The sequence below is a fragment of the Labeo rohita genome, unplaced genomic scaffold (assembly GCF_022985175.1).
Source record: "Labeo rohita strain BAU-BD-2019 unplaced genomic scaffold, IGBB_LRoh.1.0 scaffold_30, whole genome shotgun sequence".
NCBI classification, from domain to species: Eukaryota; Metazoa; Chordata; class Actinopteri; order Cypriniformes; family Cyprinidae; genus Labeo; species Labeo rohita.
This window is the reverse complement of record NW_026129217.1, coordinates 4,547,223-4,572,461: the sequence shown is the minus strand read 5'-3', so window position 1 is coordinate 4,572,461 and position 25,239 is coordinate 4,547,223. Positions and strand designations below refer to the sequence as shown.

The following is a 25,239-nucleotide window of genomic DNA, read 5'->3' as shown; positions in this document are numbered from 1 at the left end:
TTGTTGGGGTTTGGATTTTGTTTCATGTTCATGTTTTCATGTCTTTTATTTTGAAGTTTTGCCATGATCCTTGTCTAGTCATGTGATTCCTTTGCCTTCTTGTATTCCTGCTCTTGGTTCCCTTGTTCAGTGTGTCCTGATGTGTTTGGTTGTCCAAGTCATGCATCTTGTTTCTCATTGGTTGGTTTGTGTCATGGTTGTTTTTTGCAGTTATTGTTTGATATAAATAGCCCTCTTGTAGCCATTGTTCCTTGTCGTGTATTAATGCAACCTGCTGTTAGTTAGTTGTTTAAATGATGTCTGTTTATGTCAAGTCAAGCCATTGTCAAGTCTGTTTTACGCCAAGTCAAGCTTTTGTCAAGTCTTCGTTTGTTTGTATTTTTGGATTTCACTTTGCTTAACAAATATGCATTTCACTTTGCTTAATAAATCTGCATTTGAGTTCAACTACAACGCACCGTTTCAATGGACTAACTCATTACACTACTACAGTAAATCTATGTTAAATGATGCCGATTTGTATATTTAAAAGCCTTCTGATTATATCGTTGCGCACAGTGTTTCTCCTGTTTGAGTCATTTGTGATCTTCACTGAATCCAAGAGCTTCACACTGGCGCTTTAGTGCCTGAGACTCATCATCAGCGAGTGAATGAAAAATCTGCTCTAGTAAGTTTATAGTTTGATCCAAGCAGATAAATGTCTGAGTGGTGTGCTTTGACTAGCCCTCTTTTGTTATGCCTTTGCCGCATAAACATTATGTCGAACATTTATCAAACTCTTGTTATCGTTATCGAGGAAATTCATATTGTACATTATTATCAATGTTATCGCCCAGCCCTTGGGTAAGGTTTTATAAAATGGGTGAAACTGTTGTGTACAGATGACACTTGCATTGTCAAGGTGGGAGGTGTCCCATTTCTGTAACAAGGGGTTGAAACAAGAAGTGTGCTTTATCAGGGCAACTAGTATAACAATTGAACCTTTACTTTGTAATAGGGATGCACTGAAATGAAAATTCTGAGCCAAAGCCGAAATTTTTGGATGCTCTTAGCCGAAAACTGAAAACCAAAAATGCTTTGTAATAATTACTTACCTTTTTATTAAATAATAAGTAATTTTGTAAGTTTTTTTTTTAACTCAATAATTTGAATGACACTACATTTAAAAAACATAAGCCAATAAGATTTTTTTTTGTTTTTTTTTGTGCTTATACAGATAACATTATAGTATTTGTTAAAGAAGTTCACTTCTAGAACTAAAAATTACAGATAATTTACTCACCCCCTTGTCATCCAAGATGGTTATATCTTTCTTTAATCATAAAGAAATAGTTTTTTGAGGAAAACATTTCAGGAATGTTCTCCATATAGTGGACTTCAATGATGCCTGCGAATTTGAACTTCCAAAATGCAGTTTAAATGTAGCTTCAAAGGACTCTAAGCGTTCCCAGCTGAGGAGGAATGGTCTTATCTAGTGAAACAATTGGTTATTTTCAATATATATATATATTTTTAAACAATTTTAACTTCAAACGCTTGTCTTGTCTAACTCAGTGTGAACTCTGTGCATTTCAGTTAAAGAGAGTTAGGGTATGTTAAAAACACTCCCATCTAATTTTCTTCTCCATCTTCAAAATCGTATTACATAATAAAAATAATAATAATACATAATAATAGCTGATCGTTTCACTAGATAAGACCCTTCCTTCTTGGGTGGGATCATTTAGAGCCCTTTGAAGCTGCATCGAAACTGCATTTTGGAAGTTCAAATTTGGGGGCCCCATAGAAGCCAATTACATGGAGAGAAGTACTGAAATGTTTCCCTCAAAAAACAACATTTTTTTTACGACTGAATGAAGACCGACATTAATATCTTGGATGACAAGGGGGTGAGTACATTATCTTATTTTTATATTGTGGAAGTGAACTAATCCTTTAAGCTACTGGTTTTTATCTTTGGTGAAGAATTTTCCTTCTAATTGAAAATGAATACTGCAGAAAATGAATCGGAATAAATTTAGGGTAATTTCGAAAATCAAAGTTGCAAAGTTGTGGCCGGATGGTCACACCACATGATATTTTGACACTTTATGAATAACTGAAAAATTACAAATAGTTAATGTTTTTTTTTGTTAAAGTGTGTGCATATATGGGAGAGGTACTTAATATGACATTGTATAATCAATGCTATTACTCACCCAAAACATTTTTGCACCTCCACCAGGGGCTTTTGAGGCAGCACATGCAGAACAGTAATGTCCTCTCTTGAATACTGAAAACATAGTTATATGTTAGCTGTGTTGACGAATGGTACATGTAAATAATAACACAGTGGTGCATTACCATATGCTTACTACCTAATATTGTAATCCTGATGTAAAAAGGATAGTGTGGTGTTACAAAATGTGTTTTTTTTCTGTGATGAAACAAATCTACACTTTATACCATATTCTGAATGACAGGCATTTTTGTACAAGAAATAAATTACCTGAGGCTTGCAGAATTTCCTCTGCCATTCTCAGTCACAGATCTTCCATATTCAGCACCAGCCCTAGTCAAACACACCTGAACAGGCTAATTGTGGAGGAGGAGAGCACTCGCCAAATGGCACAGGTTTACACGTACATACACGCTGCTTATCCCCACCCCGCCTGCTGTAGAGGTGGGTGCACACGCTGTTTACGGCACATAGACATTAATCACATTATCGCAACTTCTTTCTCTTCTGTATATCTAACATTATTCGCATTAGTATACATACATTACACATCTGGCACACTACATACCTTACACTTACATTACATTGAAATGTAATTTAAGAGGTTTTAAATGCATGTTTGACCTGTGACAGTGGCGAACCAGAGCACTACTGGAGATTGGCTTTTATGTAAACTGGGCTCTTTCTGTCTTGCGAGTCACCTGGAAGGTGAACTGTGTGAGGTCATGTGACCATTATAAAAGAAGCTCTTGCTCCAATGAAAGATGTCTCTCGGTAGGCTGGACAAGCCTACCATTTGGTTGCAGTGGTAGGATGACCACTTGAAGGAGGCCACAGCGAGGACGTAAACCTTGTAAAAAGGCTTGCGCATGCCAGTGCTCGCTCATGAATCAGAAATGGATTTTTCTGATAGGTTGGAAAAGAAGCAGGAGAATTTTTACCACAACGCTAAATGTCGATGCTTCAGAAACTTTGTCGCAGACACAGGAAGAGACTGGGAAAAGTGACTTTTCTACTCTTTGCTTACTGTTAAGTGCCCTAGGCGTCGACAGGCATTTCACGAGATGGCAAGATCCATATACCAAACCTGAAAGATGGGGCCAGTGTCATATGAATTCTACCATCCAGACAAAGGCAAAGAAAAGAAAATATACAATGTGAACAGGCTAAAAGCGTGGAAAGAATGGCACAGTGACACCTCAAAGGCTGCACTGTCGGTAAGATAGGTAAGTCTAGAATATGAGGAGGGCAAAGAGCTGGTACCAGATCATCACACTACAGCAGAGATGGAATACCTACCAGAGCAATACCAGTCCAAACTTTGCTAACTACTCATTCAGTTCCCACATCCACTCTGTTAGAAGGCTGGACGGACTGATGTTATCCAACACCACATTCACCTGACTGATACCACACCCTGCAGACAAAGACCATACCGCATACCTGAACACCTTCTCATCACTCTAAAGCAAGAAGTCAAGACCATGTTGGAGCTGAGTAATTGAGCCCTCAGTGAGTGGAGTAGCACCCTATTCATCATCTTCAAGAAAGATAAAACTTTACATGTCTGCATCGACTTTTGGAAGTCTTTCCAAAATGAACTCGATCTTTCCCTATGCCCTGCATAGATGACCTCCTGGAAAGGTTTCTGACGACACTAGACCTGTGCTAGGGCTACTGGCAGGTGCCACACGACGCTGCCCCCTGGCCCTACGCTGCATTCCACACACCCTCTGGACTATTCTAGTTCACCCTTCTCCCTATTGGCCAGTCATTGGCAGCTGCTTATATGGACTACGTAATCATCTTTAGCAGCACCTATGCAGATCACTTCAAACACCTGGAAGAGGCACTAGGAAGGATATATACAGCAGGATTAACCTTAAGCGTGGGGAAATGCCAATGGGCACAGCAAAAAAACTTCTTACCTAGGATATATTCTGGGCAATGGCCAGATAAAACCACAAGTCAGCAAAGTAGAGGCAATCCAGCACAGTCCAAGGCCTGCCACTAAGAAGAAGGTAAGCTCGTTCCTGAGTCTGATCGGCTGGTATCGGAGGTTCATCCATGATTTTGCTATACTGGCTACTCCACTGACAGAACTGCTAAGGCCATGAAGACTCCATTGCAATGGACGGAGGAAAGTGAAGCAGCCTTCCAAAATCTCAAAAACCGACTGTGTTCACATTCCGTCCTGCAAAGTCTTCAGAGATGCTTCAGAAACAGGGCTTGGAACTGCCTTGGCCCAGGGATCATCTGGGGAGGAGAGGGCTGTGGTTTTCTTGAGCCAAAAGTTGCTTACAAGAGAACAGAGACATTCAACGATTGAAAAGGAGTGCCTGGCAATCAAATGGGCCCTTAAGAGACTCTGTTACTATTTGCTCAGACGATTTTCTATTATTTTTATAATTTTGCCTTTTTTTTATTATTATTATTATTTTATTTTATTTTATTTATTTATTTATTTTTTGGTTGCCGGTGATGGTAGTGTGAGGAGTTGGGTTCATAATCACTGCTTGCAGCTATATTTTCAAATTTGTAACCCATCTTTGTACGTACATGTATAACAAGAATTTTTTTTACCGAAATCTGCTGGCGGGATGCATGGATTTGGCCTCTTCATCATGTCCCGCAGGGTCTAGCACAAACACCTGGCTGGAAGCTGCATGGAGATACTGTGCAGGGGGGGGGAAGGAAAAAAAGATAGAACTAGAATGAAAGTACAAAATTTGTAAAATACTTGAAATACTGATTTAATACTTAAATGCAGTATTGTCAAATGTACCAACTTCAGTAACGGTCGGTGCTAAAATTTTAAAAACATCCATTTCCTGCTCACATTTGAGTTCTGTTGAGCTGATTCTTAGACGTCACTGATTGGCCGTAGTGTTCACACACTCAGGGGGCGTCGTAGTTGGGTGAAAAGTGGGACTAAATTACCAGGGCCCCAAGTGGGGGGGAGGGCCCCTGAGGAGTGAAATTTTATTTTCCTTTAAATATAATTTTAAGATATGTTGTTAACTAATGTAAATGCTAATATTTTGGGTAAATGCATCAGTTGATTGATGTATTAAATGGTGTCCAAGTACATATAGTGTCTGTAGGTAGTTGTGAACCTCAAGCTTACGGGGGCCCATGGCCGCTGCTTGTGCATAGGGCCCAGAATTTGGTGCTACGCCCCTGCACACACTCAACCGATATGACTGTTATTGGCTACAATGATCAGCGCTTCACGTTCCTCACTGAGCGCTCACACAGAAGAACAGGAGCGTTTGAAAGCCACATCTTTCAGAGGATCCCTAATACATCTGCACATAGACGGATCCGCTGACAGACACGGCTTTCGAGCTCTCCCGTTGTTCTTCTGTGTGAGCGCTTGGTGAGGAGCGTGAAGTGCTGATCATTGTAGCCAATCACAGTCATATCCCACTGGTACTGATACTTTTGACGACACTACTTAAATACTTAAAATTGAAAGTGAAAGTTAAAATGTTGGATGGATTCATTCATTCAACTGCTCCAGACTTGATGGATGGTATTTGAATAGTCTTGGCTCAAGCAAACTGAATTATTCTCTGCAGTGTATTTAGTGGTGTCTCATATGTATATAAAAAAGACTGTAAAATGTATTTACCAGAAATACCCAGTGGTTCCCATTGACATTCAGGAAACTAATCATTCCATCGTAGTCATCAAAGTCCACCTGAAATTTAAAAAAAGATTAAGACAACAATAGACATTTTGTTGTTGTGTAAGAATATTTAAGGAAGATAAGGATCACTTTTACCTTTGAGAGGCTGTTTCTCCAGACTTCATCTCGTTCACCATTAACTATAACACCCGCTGTGTAGTGATCTAGTATGTAAATATTATGTCCCTGTTCGCTGTTATTTACCAACACTTGAAAGTAGCATTGGATTGTCCAAGAACAAAAGATCCATCATAAATCATAGTACCCTCATCTAGTGTTTTTCAGCAATGGCTTAACATTGTCATCTTTACAAAAGATATTATATTCATCTATGTTCACAGAATATTTTTCATTAGTCTTAAGACCAAAGCATTACACCAAAGGTATGAATAATTTTTTCTTACCTCCCTCACCAGCCATTTATGTGGCTGTAGTGTTTTCAGCTCTGAATGATGTAGGATATAAGACCTCTTTTTGTCATTAGACTGTGTGACAGCAATGACTATCTCACATGCTTTCTTGGACCACAGAGCTTGGATCTGCAAAGGGATATTTAAATATAATATTAAAAGTGGTTTGAGTTAATGTAAACAATGACATGGTTGAGAATTGCATAATACCTGGGCTGATGTGTCCTCTGAATGATCCTCAGATATTTGCTTTGTCTTGCGTCTTTTTGGTTGGGGCACCTCTTCTGGCGGATCAAAATACTTCGAACGATGCTTTCCAGGTTTTTCGGATTGGGATCTTTTGGCCCATTGCTCCTCTTGCTGGTCAATTGTCTTTTGCTTTGGAGGTGCACCTTGAGATGGACTATCAAGATTATGCATCATCTGATGCTGGGTGTACCTTCCTTGCAGAGAGTTGAACATCTTTGCAATGAAATCTGCAGGCCGCAGGAACCTCTTTCTTTGTAGTATGTGGTTCTTCACGATTGAGAACCACTGTTCTACATGGCAGTTTGTTTCACGTGTTTTTATTACTTTAACACATTCTTTGGAGTATCTGCTGAGGTCACCAAGTAGTATGCCACTCCAAAGAGGGAAAATGCCCATGTAGTGGATCATTAGTACATTAATGATTCCTGGGCAGTAGAATTCGTTCTTTTTGCCACTTCCTGCTTGTGTACACTCAGTCTTCTCCAGAACTCCATTGAATAAATGTGGGAAAGGAGATTTGCCACATATCGTCTTGATGTTGCTGCTGCTCTCCATGTCTTCTACATATGGTGGAAGTGTTTCATCCACATTAGTAGGCTTGGACTTAAGGATTTTTTGGTCCAGTGTGTTCTTTGCTGACATAACTGCATCAGAATTGTTCGCGGACATAAACAACATGACCATATCCTGAAAGATGTTAAGGGCTTGTTGTAGGGTGGTGCTGTTAAGAAGGAGGCTAAAACAGTAAGTGGCATATTCCTTTAGGGCACACTCACTAGTTTTCTTTGAAAATCCTTGAGTTACAGCCTTTACTATGTGGGATGAACATAGAAGGAGAACTGTGAAATTCATGGCATCTGCATTTTTCACTTTTTGGCTGACAACTAGATGTGCCCGGTTTATATAGGAGGAGACACTTTCCTTATTGAAGGCCAGGAGGACACTACCAATAAGTGCCCAACTAAAGTCCGTTTCAACATGGTGGACCTTCCGTGTCGTTATCTGGCTCAGTTGTCTCAGTGTTTCCATCTGCCAGAATGTGAGAGTTGGTATGGAGTGCTCATTTGAAATCAACTCGGACACAGGAAGGGGTGGCTTATCTTTTCCCTTTCCAGGTAGAACAAGGGCATAATAAAGGATTCTTTTGCTTTGGTTGGGGATACGTGACATTACACTGCCAGTAGCATCGAGATGCAATGTGACTGGGGGTGAGTTTTTCAAATGTTTTGCCAGTATTTGTAGACCACAGTCTGTGTACAAGTGGACACCAAATGGGTCCACTTGTAAGTGTTGAATATAGCCTGCCACTTGAGAGGCAATACCACTGCACTCCTTCATGATCTTTTGGCAGAGCATCATCTCCATGATGACATCATTGTGGAGTCTGGTGCTTTTTCTGACTTCACTAGATATTACTCTTAAGACATCCATTGTAAGGCACTTGGAAATGTTGCCAGCCAAAATCTCATCTGGTGGTGTGTTTTTCAAGGAGTCATAGTATTGCTGGCTTACTCCATTTGCTATTGCTACAGCAGTTTTTCCTCTTTTGGTGAATTTGGCATTTCTGAATTTAAATTCTTTATCCTTGTGGGTCACATCACCCAGTCGCACAACATGGATATCAATATGCTTCTGGAATGGTTTGGGCTTTGTCCGAATTGTAAATGTGTATTTTGCTGAGCAGTCATCGAAGGTACAGACAGCAAGTGCCCTGAAATAAGGTGCCCTTTGTTTATGACTTTTTCTAAGTTTTACATGCTGATACTTGAACGAGAGCACACAACAAGGATTAACTTTAGTGAACGCTTCATAGAAGATGTCTGTCCAGGGCTTTTGTAACTGAGTTGAGCCTGCATGTGGCTTTATTTTTTTCCAGGTTCTTGTTTTTATGGTCACAACAAATTTCTTTGGACCTGGTCTTGTTTTCCTCCAGTTTGCAGTAGCCGTCTCATCATCATTCACACATTCATCTGCATTTACTGTTTCTGTCACAAGAACAATCCTCATCCCTTCTCTCCTCCTCATTCTGCTCATTGTGTTCTGAATTTGGACCATCATCCTCATCCTCATCTTCATCATTACTGTTCCTGTCTCCAGCCTCACCTTCCCTGTCACAGGAATAATCCTCATCCCTCCTCTCCTCTGTACCATTCTGCTCATTGTGTCCTGAACTTCATAATCATAATCATCCTCACCCTCATAATCATCCTCACCCTCATGTTCATCGTTGCTAACCCTGTCTCCAGCCTCATCTTCCCTGCCACAAGAATAATCCTCATCCCTCCTCTCCTCTGTACCATTCTGCTCATTGTGTCCTGAACTTGTATTATCATCCTCATCCTCATCTACACGGTTACTGTTCCTTTCTCCGGCCTCATCTTCCCTGTCACAAGAATAATCCTCATCCCTCCTTTCTTCTGAGCCATTCTGGTTATTGTGTCCTGAACTCACATCATTTTTAGCATTGTGATCTTTATCACCAGCGCTGTTTCTGTCATCTTCCCTGGTACAAGGATAGTTTTCATACTTTCTTTCCTTTCTTTTATTGTGCCCTTCAGTCACCTCAACAGTTTCCTCATCTTTCTCAACATTTTCCCTATCTTTGAATGAAAAAAAAAAAGTTTGGGTCAATCCTAAACAACATTTTCTATACAGGGCCTCAACTTACAAGCAGCAAGTTTATTTCAGTATGTTGATTAGTCGATGCTTAGCTGCAGTGGAGCAGATATAGTCCACCAAAACCAAACATATGTACATTCCATATCATGTTAATGTATGCTTAGAATTATAAAGTTGTCATGAGTGATGTGGTGTGTGTGTGAGTACTGCGTGTGTTTGTTTTGCTATATTAGTGAGGACCAAAATGTGACAAAACACCTGTTAAGTGAGGACCTTTTGGTAAAGTGAGGACAAAATCGTGGTCCTCACTTTATTTTGCTCAGAATAGCCCCCAGGGGGGAGGGGCATTGTGCTATGTAAATTTCTCAAATGTCCTTACTTCAATGACAGATCATGACAAAACTGTGTTTCCTTCATTCTCCTGAGCTCCCTCTAAAGACTAATGACGTGTACTGCAGCCGATTTATCATTGGCTGGAAAAGAACAGCTCCGTGTTTTTGATTGGCTGGCTTGGTGATATTTGTGATTGGCTAATGAAAGACGCATATCTTTAAGAGAAACAATTTATTTCTTAAATATCACAATTACTTTCCCAAATAAAGAGCATATAAAATACGATGTCTGGATTTCAGCAACAACTGCCTCACAAATGAACTGCAAATACAATTGATTTTCAACTAGCTGCATAATAATGGCGATGTGTTACGGACAGTGAAACGGTGCGGGTTTTATCGGTTTTTGGCGCCAGCATTACGTCACGTGGGGTATGTAAATCGAGCTTGCGCGAAGCACGTCGATAAGAGACACGATGGAGCGGTTTAAGCGGAGACTGACGCGGCTGCGGGAACACCACAGAATATGTGAGGAGAGACACTGGAGAAACAGCGGAAAGCACGACGTAAGTAAGATTTATTTAACATTTGTATCCGTGTTATTTCATTATTAAATTAAGTGTTCACGTTTTTGTATTATATATACAGGGGGTGAGGAGGTCCAAGCACCAATTATGTTTTGTATAGATTAGTTTTAATGAATGATTTTAAAGTGGAATATGGTGACTGCCAAGATCGTCCCTTCTTAAATAGAGCTCGGGAGTTTACGTCACTGCGCATTGCATTCTGGGTAGTCGCTGCCATGTTATAGGACACGCTAAATAGCGTACAATGACAATACATACAAATCACTAGAGGAAAAAACGCCTGTATTTGCGTTAATAATTTTAAGAGCTGCTTGCACTTGCGTAGAATAAATGTACTAATATTTGAATCCATTGTGTTCATTCGAGCACTCAGTCGTGTGGCCAGAACACGACACATACACACTCACAGAAATCATACCGCCGTCTTCTACTGTACCACACACAGGGCTGAATTAATTTCTCTTTTGCAGTTTTTAATAACTAGGTGGCACTGATATATCTGCCCGATAAAATAAACACACTATAGGGTGATCTCAGTCAGTTGATCTTGTAAGTGAACCACCGCTCTGCACATTTTGTATCTCAGATGTCTGTTCAATTCAAAAGTAAGTGCCCTGCGAACTCGAAATATTCCGCCCTGATTACAGTTCGAAGACAGCATATATGTTTCCTTCAATGAGCATTAAAGTGTGCAAGACATGAATTTAAACTGCATTTATTTACAGGGGTATATTGTGTCACACATCTCTAAGTTTCGTCTGTGTGTGAGGACTATGCAGGCAGTGGCGTACCGCAAATCCAAGAATGAATATTCCTAAGTAAACTTAAACCGGTTTCCACTGCTCAGGGAGTGGGGAGCAATGAACATTGTTCAGGGACCACGTTAATCGCAACACAGCTCAGTCATGGACTAGCTGGTTGTCTGAATCAGGTTAAATAAGAGAGCCATGCAATATATGCAGAGCGACAGTATGTGAGGAATGGAATTGAGAAACGCTGATGTATTTAATCATATGTCATATCGTCCTAATTTCATTGAGGGATAAAGTTCAATAAGTTTTACTGGACTTAAATTGAACAAATACACGATTTCTTACAAAGAGCTTCTGAGCAGTAACGTTTAATCACATGAGTTGCTTTATGAACAAGGACAGTGATCGCAACGAGCCATATCACAAATTAAATTACATTTCCAAACGTTTTATTCATAGCGTGAGCACTTACAAATTCATGTGGATCGGAATTTATGAATCTGTAATAAATAATAAACACAAACGACAAAGCCAGATTTTTAAGCTGTTTATTTTCATTGATCTGCTTTCGCCATTGTGTTGTTTTAAGCTGAAAAGCATTAAATTGCTCTTCATTTTAGATCCGTTCTCCACTCCGGTCATGACAGCAGACATGGCAGTTTATGTCACAGCAAACGTTCTCCATTCTAATGTGTTTTTAAATAAACAATATAAATTTTAACATCTACCTCCACTATTTCTCAGTCTAGACTGTAGCGTCCGTGTCCGAATGTCCCAGAATGCCGTGCGTTGGTGACGTCAAACTCCCATTCTCTATAAGTCTTTTTAATCGGTATACATTTTATCTGTATACATGATGTACAATAATGCTACAAGCGAAGCAGTGTAAAAAACGAAGTAAGTGATGAAATATTATATAAAATATATAAACATGAAATATAAACTGTCGATCGGTGCTTTAATGTGTTTTAATGAGGCTCTAATGAGCCCCCCTCCCCCACACGAGGCCCAGCTGCTGAGGCTTCATCTGCCTTCATAACGCTGTATTGAAGAAATATACAAAACTGTTATAAAGTACTTAGAAATCATTTACAAACTATTCAGAGTTGATGTATTGCAGTCTTTATATTGCTATTATATGAGTAACTTTAATACAAATGGGGAATTCTTCATCTTTTGCCACTGTAATTAGGAAATTAGTAATTTAATTATGCTTAATTGTTCTTAGTTGTTGTTTAATTTATGCTTTAACAACTTGTTAACCTTGTACATGATGTACAGTATTAAACTGGTAGTAAAGGAGTTGTTAATGGTTAGTAGGAGTAAATATCTCTGCCTCTGATCTAGGTGTCATTATAGTTGTTTTCACTAATGAGATGGGATCTGGTGCCACTTTACCACTTCTCAAGGTGCATGGAAACAAATCGTGTACAAGAATAAGAAAAAAAGATTCATGCACCACTTGTGATGAAGACAACTTGAATACTTTGAAATGTTGTTTTAAAATGACTGTTTACATTTCTTTGTGTTAGCTAGTTTTCTGTTACCTACTGTGAGTTAACTTTAAAATTATTGATTGCAGATGAACATTTCACAGCAAGATGGACAGAAGAGGGATGAGGAGGACCAAATTTGTATAGAGGTAATTCATAGTCAACATTTGTGTTTATAATGTACAATTTAAACGGGCCATTGGATGTCTTTTTAATTACACATTATTATTCATACATTCACAAACATCAAACCCATCACTTCATCTCAATTTCACCATCCAGCTAGGCACATCAACCATATCTCCTTCAAAAACAGCCAGAAACCTTGGAGTTGTAATTAATGATTAGTTGACTTTCTCAGACCATGCTAAAACTGTATAAACTATATATTTATATATAATATTAATTATATCAATAAAAATCTATACATACATGTAAATATTTTCAAAATATTTTCATTGATCTGCTTTCGCTATTGTGTTGTTTTTAAAAAAATTTTGCCAAATTTTTTTCACCATTGCATAAATGAAATAGCCAAAATGTGCTTTTTAGACAGCATAACGTTCTGTAGTTTATTTACTAATTGTTTAAAGCCATTTTGCGATTTCAGTCATCATACAGTAACCAGCAACAACCACCCTTTCTCTTCTCATCAGAGACATGAGATGCAGCACTAAACAGTCTCTCGCTGTCGGTGCTTGTCATGATTTTTTTGTGTATTTCTCTGACAGTTTCAAATGCTTTCACACTGTATACGTGTTCGCTGCATTAGTGCCCGCCTCTATTTGATCGCGTCACGTCATTGTTCGGGACAATTTATTCAGACTTTCGGCCGAACACCAAGAGCTTTTTTTTTCTATTTTCAGCTGAATAATTTCATTTGCCGAACATTCGGTGCATTCCTACTTGGAACCAAACTTCTTCAGTGATGTCTGGCAGTGTAACTTAATTAAGCAAAAACAAAATCTCAACAATAACTAAGTGGCATCTGCTTATATATATATATATATATATATACACTTTATTTACTTATAAAATCATTCTTAAAATGAGGCTGCTAGGTTTTTTGCTTGCTGGCAGAATAGTTTTGGATGTTTTTGTCATTGTTCCCATATTTCGTTCATGGTGTCTTTGGGGCAACATAGACTATGGAGTGATTTATTATTTTTTAACCAATATATATTTTTAACCATTGTGGTCTTTCCTAAATAACAGGGTTGTGAATGTGTAATTGGCCACAAGGACTCAAGTGATTTGGATGAGAGCGATGGCTCAGTCTTTGTTCCTTCAGCGGAGGAGTCTACTGATGATGATGATGGCTTTGATTCAGAAGAGTCAGAGGTTGAAAAGACCATTCGAAAGACTATAAAAGACACTATATCTCCTTCATCTAAAGAAGTCAAGAAGGCAAAGCAAAAAAGTGCAAGAAAAATGACAATCAAAAGAAGTCAGCGAAATCCTGAAGGCAAACGTATTTGGAACAAAAAACAGTACTGTGTTTACTGTGAAAAGGCGCAAAGCAAGATTGCTAGACATCTTGAAAGAAGTCATTCCAATGAATCAGAAGTTGCTAAAGCCTTGAGCTTTCCCAAACGTTCAAAGAAACGAAGAATTCTTCTTGAACAGATTCGAAATCAAGGTAATTATTATCATAACATCAAAGTCTTGGAAACTGGATGTGGCGAGATCGTCACTTGGCGACAACCAACTGCAGATGCAGACATTTCTGATTTCCTTCCCTGCCCAGATTGTCTGGCCTTCTTTATGAAAAAAGACCTTTGGAAGCACTCCAAAACATGTAGAGGACAGCAGGATGCGAAAAAAACAAAAGGTAAGCGAGTTAGATCAGCTGCTGCCTCTCTGATTCCAACCCCAGCAAAGTGCTCTGCTGGAATTAGATCTCTTTTCCAAAGTATGAGACAAGATGAAATCTCAGAAACAATTATGAAGGACAGTTTGATTTGTCTCTATGGTGAATCACTTTATACAAAATGTGGTCATGATAAGTCACAGCATCAATACATCATTCAAAAAATGAGAGAGCTGGCCAGGTTTATGATCGAAGTAACTTCAAAATCCAAAAAAGTGAAGAACCTTACAGAACTCTGTAAACCTGAGAACTTTCTCGTTGCCATCACTGCTTGCAAAGCAGTGAGCAACTTTCAACCGGATTTAAACACCTTTAAAACCCCTTCTCTTGCTCTGAAAATCGGATACTCACTGAAAAAGCCTGTCAGCTTAGTTTGGGACAGAGTTTAATGGCAGGGGACAGAGACGCTGAGAAGAAGCTGAAAAACTTCATCAAACTAATTGACAGTCATTGGCGTACCAACATTTCGAGTCAGGCTCTCAACACCTTGCAGCAGAGTAAGTGGAACAAGGGTGACACCATCCCTCTCACAGAAGATGTTGTGGCTTTACAAAAGCATCTCAAAAGTGTGGAGCAGGTCTCAAAAGATAAACTCAAAGAAAACGTGAATGGCCCTGACTGGAAAATCTTGGCTGAGACTTTGCTCTGTCAAGTCATTCTTTTTAATCGGAGACGTGAAGGGGAGGCATCCAAATTGCTCCTCGCATCATACATGAATCGAAACGTGAAGCCTCCTAATGAAGATGTGGTCAAATCTCTGACTAAATTAGAACGGGAGTTGTGCAGTGAGCTGACTCGATTAGAGATTCGAGGAAAGAGAGGCAAGAAAGTACCTGTCCTGCTCACGAAGGACATGGTTGAGTCCATGGACGTGCTGAATGAAAGCAGGAGCAAAGTGGGCATCGACAAAGCCAATCCATATGTTTTTGCAAGGGTGGGGGCTTTAACGCACATCCGTGGATCAGACTGTTTGAGGAAGTTTTCAAAAGCGTGTGGTGCAAAAGACCCCAGGAGCATTACGTCGACCAAATTAAGGAAACAGATAGCAACTCAGTCATCATGAATTTAAAAAACAATGAACTTGACCAATTGGCAAAATTCCTGGGACACGACATTAGAGTGCACCGCGAGTACTACAGACTGTCTGAAAATACAATTCAACTGGCCAAAATTAGCAAGTTGCTTTTGTGTCTTGAAAAAGGATCCGATTGCTACAAAGGAAAATCTTTGGAAGAGCTTACCTTTAATACAGAGGGTGAGTAAAATGGATTTGGAATTTCAAACTAAAGTGATTATATTAAATGTATTATATCTGTGTTTTATGTTGGTTTGTTCTTAAGCCATCTCTTTTAATTGTGTGCTTTACAGAGACTGAAAATGACACAATCCCTAATTCCAGAGGCCTGCAAGAGCATAAATGCCAAACCACAGAAGAAGGTCAGTACTAAAGGGACCTATTGGTTAGCGTTGAGGCGATAAACGACAGGTCGCTGATTTAAATCCACAAACATCCTGTTGTAACCAGTCCTTCTGTAAAATGTATTCTACTCTGTCTTCACTTCCAAGTGATAGTCCACCCAAAAATTTAAAACCTGCATGAATTTCTTTGTACAGCGGAACACAAAAGAAGATATTTTAAAGAATTTTTGTAACCAAACCATTTTTGGGCACCACTGACTTCCATAATAGGACAATAAGTACTTCGGAAGTTTTTTATTTATTTATTTAACCTTTATTTTACCAGGAAATAATCCCATTGAGATTCAGAATCTCTTTTTCAATGGAGTCCTGGCCAAGACAGCAGAATAATAGTTCCATATTAAAAATATACAGTGAAAACAAAAACAACATTTAACAGAAAAAAGTTTGCAATTTAACATCATCTCAACATAATTACCAGCAGCGTTTAGTAACAGCACATATGCATTTATTACTCAGATCCTAATTTTAAACTGTGTCATTGTTGGTAAATAGTCAAATTTTAGCTGATTCTGCGATTCTGCAACCCTAACCGTAACCCTAAAGACAGTTCTCGTTCATGGAATGTCATATGTGATTTGCCCATATGATCGAAGAAGACAGTATCCCTAGAAGTCAGAAGACAGTGATTTTATAACTTTCCAAAATTTAGAGGGATTCGCTGAACTATCACATATTTCATTTATATAAAAATCAGATTTTAACCTAACCCTAACCCTGTTTCTCAGGTGCCCAAAATATTGTCAATCTGAACTATTTTTGGATTTCTTTCCAAGCATAATGCCCTTTAATCTTATATTTCTTAAAAGGAGCATGCTTGTTTATAATATCCAAGAATAGTGATTTAAAATATTGCAATGCTATCTCGGGCTCCGGGATCAAATTTACCCTGGTCCAATCACAAAGATTAAGATCAATTAAAAAAGCTTGTTCACAGAACGTCTTCAAATTTCTCTTAATTATAATACGGGTTTACATTTAGATATCCTGGTATCTCTCACACCAGCAATAATGCAGTGATCACGCATGTCATTTGCAAAAAGATATGAGTGGAGGTCTATAGCATCCCACAATTGTCAAAACACAATTCTGCAATAATTAAATTTTCAACACTAGCAATTCAAATTGTTTAGGCACAGACTTAGATAACTGTATAGTTGCCTGCAAACTATTTTTGACATATATCGCCACTCCTCCACCTTTAGCACGAAGATCAGTACGAAATATATTATACCCTTCCATATAAATATAACTATCAGGAGTGGATCTACCCAGCCATGTCTCAGATAACACCATAATATCAACATTTGTCGATTTGGCCCAAATTCTGACCATATCCATTTTTGGCTTAGACTTCTCACATTTATATGTACGAAACAAATACCAGACCTAATTAGAAAATCGGCAGAAGTTTGCAGCGATATCATATCAGACCCAGGACCTGGGTTAGGTTGCACATTTCCTGACATCAGCAACATAAGTGTAATAATACATTTCAACACGCGTGTATTAAGATGGTGCTTATTAGGTTAGAGCTGGCCGATATGGCAAAACATTTAAATCTTGATTTTTTTCTTAGAATGTTTGATTGATTCTCGGATTTGTATGATTTTTTTTTTACTAGTCAACTTGAAAATGTTAATACAACATGATTCATGTAACTTTTTCTTTATTAACCCTGTAGTTAAAGAAAATTCCAAGTACACAACAACACATGAAGTTGTCAATATGATGTAAATGTTAAACAAATCTATTGTTAAATATCTTTGTAGAAAAGATGCATGAACTACAATTGCATTTTGTACAAAATTGTATAATGTATTATATATTCAGAAGAAATACAAGGAAAATGCTTTAAAATGATTTTCTTATTTCAATGCCCATGTTGCATCTTTGTCAACGCAAAAGCTCATTCTGTGTGCCTCCTTCACGGAGCGGTTAATCACGTGCGCCAACATGCGCTTGGATCGGTCTTTTCTGTCGAATTGTACTGTTTGGAAATATTTCTATTCAAAATCATGATTCTTCGATTTCTAAAAAACTTAAATCTCAGCAAAACATTACATTCAAACTAATCTATAAAATCGGAAAAATCGTGCAGCCCTAACGGAAGTCGATGGTGACCCAACGCTGTTTGGTTACAGACATTTCGAGTATTGATATATCTGCCCTTTCCCCATTCTCACACCACTTTATCCAGATATTATAATCAAATCCACAAATTCATTCAAAGAGCCAAACCCAAAGATCAGTTATCATGATTAGAAGATCTGTCATCTGTTAAATCATCTCAGATTATTAAGCAAGGTTCAAAGAATGGACCCCTTGACTGAGCACCCCTGCTTTAGACAAAATATAAAACTGTTTTGGTACACATTGACTGATTTACGGCATCACTTCTGCTTAGAAAGAAATTGTGTATGTTATGATTATAAGAAACCAGACAGCTGCTTCTAAACAGACAGTTTTGTCATGTGATCTAACTTGTACTGTTGTGATCTCCAGACGCTTCAGAGAATGAAGATGAACAACACTCTACCTCAGTAAAGACAGTCAAGCGCTCTCCTGCAGACAATCAACAGATTATAAAAATGTTCTCAGGTAATGAATATGGATCACTCAGTTGTTCTTCTGCACAACTTATACAACCTGGTCAGAACTTTGTTAAGAAGCTTCATATTTGTCTGTAGCCAAGTTTCCATCCAGTTTTGCACTGTTTTGTTATCAACAGAATCAAAACTTGCTGTCTCCAGCCTGTCTCCATGCAGTTGGCCTTTTACTGCTAAAATGATGTGCGTTGTCACAAATTTTGTTTCACCAAAAAATCTGCCATTTAGCAGTTTCCGTACGTAATTTTGAATATATCACAAATTCTATTGTATCTTGTGCACTCCAACTATTTCTAAAATGTATAGAATGAGACAATTAAAACTTCACCAGTTTACTGCTCACTATTTTTACAAATATGCTTCTTTAATATTATTAAATGAGGAAATATCAGAAAACTGCAGCAAAGTGGGGCAGCTCATACAGGTTTGGACACGGGGCAGCTCATTTTGTATTGTCATGTATGCAACATTTTAGGATACAGATGGTGTCAAAGCAGCTTTACAGTATCGAATAGGAAAACAGTGTGTCAAATAATGCAAAAGGACAAGATTAAACACTCAATTAAAGGTAGTTCATCTTTGAATTCAGTGAAGTCCAGCTCAGCTCAGTTATAATAGTATCTGTGCAATCAAGCCCACGATATCACGATTGGTACAGTACAATGATCAATCTTTGCATATAGCTACAATCCAGATGTGCCAAGAACATATAGTACATGAAGATGATTCGAAGCGAGATACAGCGGTGACATGTCATTTTATGTTTTTAAGCTTTTTACAGTAAATGGTCTTCTTAGAACTGATGCAGTCTTTATTGAGCTTCTTGGGCTCAACCCAAATTATATTCCTAATTTGTTTAAGAAATTTTATTACATATTAATAAATTGTATTTATTTAGTTTTATTTTTCAAATGTAAGAACTGGCTATTCCAGGGGTGGAACAAAACCTCTAGTGACCCTTCAGACCTTGACTAGCTGCTTCAGGTGTGTTTGATTGGGGCTGGAGCTGCTGTCCAGGCTCTGTAATGACTTATGTCTTCAGAACAAAGATAATTTGAACTGCTTATGTTTCAAAATAAAAGAAACATCAAATTATATGTAATCAAGAAAAAATATATTAGACAGAATTACAAAAAATGTGGATGAATATACAATTTAATAATAGTAAAATAATTTAACAGTTAAGTCTGAATGTTACAGAGAAACTGCTTTAATGGGAGAAACAGCACGAACGCAGAGGCTGCTCATAGGCTAAATCCTATATTGGGGAAAATTTCGTAGGAATTTTTTTTTTTCCATTCTTTTCGCAAAACAATCCTTGGATGGAAACCTGCCTAGTGATGACACCTGTGCTTATAGAGTGAGACTTCTTTATACATTTAACAACAAGTTTGTAAGGTGTTGTTTAGTCTGACCTTTGGTTTTGCGTTTCAGGAAAGAAAGCTCCTAGGAGGCCATGGAGTAGTGAAGAGCAGGGCGCTGTGCAAAGTACACTCAGGAAATGTTTTTCCTTGAGAAAAGTTGCTGGAAAGGCAGAATGCCAATCATGTCTAGATGCCAATCCAGTACTTGGGTCAAGATCATGGCTTGATGTTAAAAACTTTGTCCATAACAGTCTTCAGTCTATGAAAAGGAAACTTGCTGCTTGCAGCAATGCTGTCTAATTTCCTTTTAGGATATTAGTTCAGTATATTCTTTTTCAATTTCTAAGCTTTTTTTTCCTCATACAAGTATGCTTCCTTTACATTTCAGGGTGAGCACTTTGTTTTTCTTCTGTTGCAGAGATATTTTGTATATTTTGTATGAACTCCATGCAATTTACTTATATTTCCTTTTTCAGAGGAAGCAAGCACTTTATATTTCTTTGATTTTGCTTAAAATATAAAATATTTGCATTTCACTTACATTTCCCTTTTCAGGGTGAGCACTTGCACTATTTTCTTCAGTGGAAGTAAGCACTTTATAACGTCTCAATATATTGATCTCTGCTCATTTTTCTTTTTGTAGTAAATATACGCACTTTATTTAGAGTTTTTTGGAAATACGTTTTTTGTTTCAAAACGGTCGTTGCATTTTTTCATTGTTCTGTTTACTTTCTGTTAAGTCTGCTGGAGTTCTTGTTAATTTCTATGGTTATGCATTTGTGATTCTGTTGTTCCTGTTTAGTTTCCTAATTTTCTTTGTGTTTGTTTAGTTTCATTCACTGTCAGAGTTTAGTGGTTGTGACTCTGAGAGTGTTGTCTTTAAATACAGCGCTGTTACTCATCCGTCATGCGCTTATTCCACCACCGAGTGTTGCGACAGTCACCAAATAAATGGGCACTTTTCCCATGCAGAATGTAAAGTATTGTTTTTGTATACACAAATCGACACACAATTCTCTCAGGAAGTGAGGTAATTCTGTAGGAATGAAGCCTTTACTACAGGGTAGTCTGTGATTCCTAAATTAAGACCCAAACTGTCTCATTTTCTCTGCAGTCCATAGCAGTCCATGTAATGAAAAATGCTGAAAATTCAGCTTTAATAACAACAATAAATTATATTTTACAGTATATTTACAGATTACATGTTTTTCTATTTTACATTAAATTATAGTATTTCTTATTTTACTGTTATTATGGATGAATTAAATGCAGCTTTTGTGAGCTGAAAAAAATGCTTTTTTAAAAACATTCAAAAAAATTACTATTTAGAAATTAATAAACACCAATAATAATTATGAATAATAATAATAATAAACACCAATGAACATCCACTACAGAACTGCATCTTATTCCTGTCAAGTTGGAACAGCGTCTCCACAAAAACGAGAGCATTTTACCAGCACTATATAGTTACATAAATTCTATTATGATTCCCTAATATATCTATTGTAAAAATTCATTTCAACATAATATAACTTTAATAAATGTATAGTCTGAAAGTTTTGCTTTAAAAAACAAACTTTTTATTATTTTATTCGCTGTTAGTAATTTAGAGAGGGACGCATCAATGGCTTGGTGCAATTACTGTATCCATGGCAACGTCAAATTAAAAAACGCACTTCCGCAACATCGTTCAATCGATGGGCGGTAAGATGCAAACAATCAATCGATCTCCTTTACAACAAACATTTTTATTGTAACATTTTCGGCATCAAATTCTTTTATCATTCCTATTTGATTACATTTTTTGTACTGATAAAACGTTTGGACAATTAATATTTAGTGTATTGTATGATATCCGCATTTAAAATATGCTATGCTATCCACTTAGCAACAGCATCACCTTACAAGTCGAGTGTATTGTCAACTGTGTGTTTTCGTTTTCCTCGTTTGCGCGTTTTCCATATCTAATGTGATTTACGTGCGTCTAGAGCCACCTGATGGCGAACTGTGGCATTCGTTTGTCTCTATGGCCTTTAGAAAACCTGGTCCTCAGTACTGCTCAGGTTTGTCAAGGTCCTCACTAATATAGCTAAACCAGTATGTGTACATGTGTGTACATGTGTGTGCTCTGTGCGTGAGTGTACTGTGTGTGTACTGTATGTGGGTATGTGTATGTATATGGAAACTGTGTGTGAGTGTACTGTGTTTGTGCGTGTGTATGTATGTGTGTACTGTATGTGGGTATGTATGTGTATATGTGTATGTATATGCAAACTGTGTGTACTGCGTGTGTGCACTGTATGTGTGTGTATGTGTACTGTCTGTACGTGTGTGCACTGTGCGTGAGTGTACTGTGTTTGTGCGTGTACGTGTGTGTGTATACTGTGTACATGTGTGTATGTGTATGTATATATGCATACTGTATTTGTGTGTGCACGCTGGTGTGTGTGTACTGTGTACGTTTGTGTGTACTGTGTGAGGGCATGTATATGTGTATGTGTATATGCATACTGTAGGTGTGTATCTGTGTGTATAATTTGGTTTTTATGTCCTGGTGGGGACTTAAACCTGAATACACACACTTATGGGGATTTGTGTCACGGTGTAGGGTTGGTGTAGGGCAATAGAAAATATGGTATGTGGGTATGTATATGTGTATGTATACATGCATACTGTAAATATGTATCTGTGTGTGTGTGCGGACTGTATATGTGTATGCGTATGTATGTGCTAATAAAAAAAGCTCATAAATCATACAGAATTAGTGTTTATTTGAGAGTTTATTTGAGAAAGTAAAAATGCAGAAAGTTTCCTGTGATGGGTAGGGTTGGTGTATGGTGATTAGAAAATATAGCATGTGGATATGTATATGCGTATGTATATATATGCATACTCTGTATATGTAAATGTGTATGTACTGTATGTGAATGTGTGTATGTGCGTGTACTGATGTATGTGTGTGTGTGTGTGTGCTGTGTACTCTGTATATAAATGTAATAATTCTAATTGTAATAATAATAATAATAATAATTATTATTATTATTATTATTATTAACTTTCTTATATATATATATCTTATACATACATACATACATACATATATCCAACGGTACTGTGTAATAAAGAAAACATTTATTTCAGTGAAAAAAGAAGTCCCAAAACTCTCAATTTCAACATTTTAAACAACAGGGGCCTGATGTATAAACGTTGCGTACGCACAAAATGGGCATAGAAATATGCGTACGCATTTTTCCACGCACATATCGGGATTTATAAAAAATAAACTTGGCGTAAATAAGTGCGCACCGTAAGGATGCTCTTGACCGTGCGTACGCACTCTTTTAGACGAGTATGTGTTTTGGCGACACAAACTGGCCCAAATAGCAATAACTATTTAAAATGAAAAACTTCTAAATTATCCTATTACATTACCCAATAAATCAAATTGCATCAACCTGAATTATCATTATCAGCATTCTTAACCAGGTGCAAATACTTTGAATTTACTATTTTTTTTTTAATGAATGGGCTATAAAAAGGTATGTGCGTATATAACATATCATCATAATGGATGCTCTAGCGCTGTTAGAAGACCTTGCTAATGACGCTCTACGGAGGGAGCGTGTTTTCAGAGACCGTGAAGATTTCCTTGCTCATGATGATGATTGGCTCATGAGCCGATTTCGATTCCCAAGAGCCATCCTCTTGGAATTGTGTTCTGAATTACGGCCAGTATTGGAAAGACCCTCGCGGAGAAACCACGCGCTGTGTGTTCCTGTACAAGTATTGACCACATTAGGCCACTTGGCCACTGGTACTTTCCAGCGAGAGTTGGCAGACCGATCGGGTATGTCGCAGTCATCCCTGAGCCGTGTCATGCCATATGTATGGGATGCCATAGTGGGGATGGCACCCCGATACATCCGTTTTCCTTACACGCAAGCTGAACAGGCCAACATCAAAATGCAATTTGCAACAATCGCCGGTTTTCCCAATGTAATCGGTGCTATTGACTGCACTCATGTTGCAATAAAGGCACCATCTGAGAATGAATTTGCTTTTGTTAACCGAAAACATTTTCATTCTTTGAACGTGCAGATCATATGTGATGCGCATATGTCTCTGACAAATGTAGTTGCGAGATGGCCTGGGTCAACTCATGATTCCTACATTTTGTCCAACAGCAGTGTAGGGAACAGACTGCAAACAGGAGCTGTGCGTGATGGATGGCTTCTTGGTAAGTCGGCAGGAATGCGCATGTAATTGTAATTGAGTAAAGATGCAAATGTGTTTAAAGCATACCTTTTAAAATGTTTTTTTCTTTTAGGTATAATTATAATCTCCAATGATAAACAAACCCACACTTATTTTAATATTTTTTTAAAGCAAAATTTCACATTAATCAATGCAAATTTTCAGGAAACAAAACATGTTTTATAGCATTTAAAAATTAAGTGAAATGTTATATTGAATCAGTATTGCCCTGGAAAAAAAAAAAAAAGCTATCTGTAGGCTATTTTACAAGCATGTACTTTCTTTACAGTATTCTTATAATATTGTTTATAATTGTTACCTCTGCCTAGCACTTGAAATGTTATATTAATTGTCCCATTGTATTTACATTCATTGTTTTGTTATATTTTCTTAAAAAAAAATTGTAAATGTTTTACCTCTCAGGAGACAGTGGTTATCCCCTTAGAACATGGCTGCTAACTCCACTAACTAGACCCCAAACTGAACAAGAACGGCGTTATAACGAGAAGCATTGCCGGACGCGTTCAGTGGTCGAACGCACTATTGGTCTGCTAAAAGGACGCTGGAGGTGCTTGGATACGTCTGGTGGCACAGTATTGTACAGCCCTACAAAGGTTTGCCGCATTGTGGTGGCTTGCGCAGTGTTGCACAACATTGCTCAAAAGAATGGTATACCTGTTCCATCGAACGCCCATACTGAAGATAATGAACCCGACCCTGGCCCTCCTAATGCAGTGCATAATGCTATGGCAATACAGCGGCGTATAAATGTAATAAATGGAATGTAAAAAGGCAAGTGAATTCAAACTTTTTATTTTTTCACAAGTTCTTTAAGTGAACCACTTATTTCTGACAAAATAGTTTTTATTTCTTTCAGTTCGGAACACACCGCATTAACAGCATGAACCATGTGACGTTGGGTCTGCATGACTTCTTCCGTCAGTACACGCCTTGAGTTACCAGCGATCGGTGGTGGCACAAAGGATGATGATGATGATGATGATGATGATGATGATGATGCACTGGATTGCGCACAGGATGGGGTTGCTTGGGCATTTGATGATGGCGGCACACTGGACGTTGGTGGAGGCACACAAGATGCCGGTGGTGGAGGCACACAAGATGCCGGTGGTGGCACACAGGACGGTGGTGGAGGCACACAAGATGCCGGTGGTGGCACACAGGACGGTGGTGGAGGCACACAAGATGCCGGTGGTGGCACACAGGATGGTGGTGGAGGCACACAGGATGGTGGCGGCTGTGGCACGTAGGATCTAAGCCTACATCCCTTGTCTACCCCACTTGGACC

At 38.1% G+C, this 25,239-nt stretch overlaps 1 protein-coding gene across 1 annotated transcript in view; it reads right to left on the bottom strand.

Annotated features, from left to right (window-relative positions):
- Window positions 1–25,239, bottom strand: part of LOC127160184 (oocyte zinc finger protein XlCOF6) — a 500,603-nt gene that overhangs the window by 123,902 nt on the left and 351,462 nt on the right. The window contains exon 3 of the mRNA XM_051102838.1: window positions 2,894–2,903. Coding sequence (XP_050958795.1) covers window positions 2,894–2,903 — 10 coding nt within the window. The remainder of the gene's footprint in view (window positions 1–2,893; window positions 2,904–25,239) is intronic.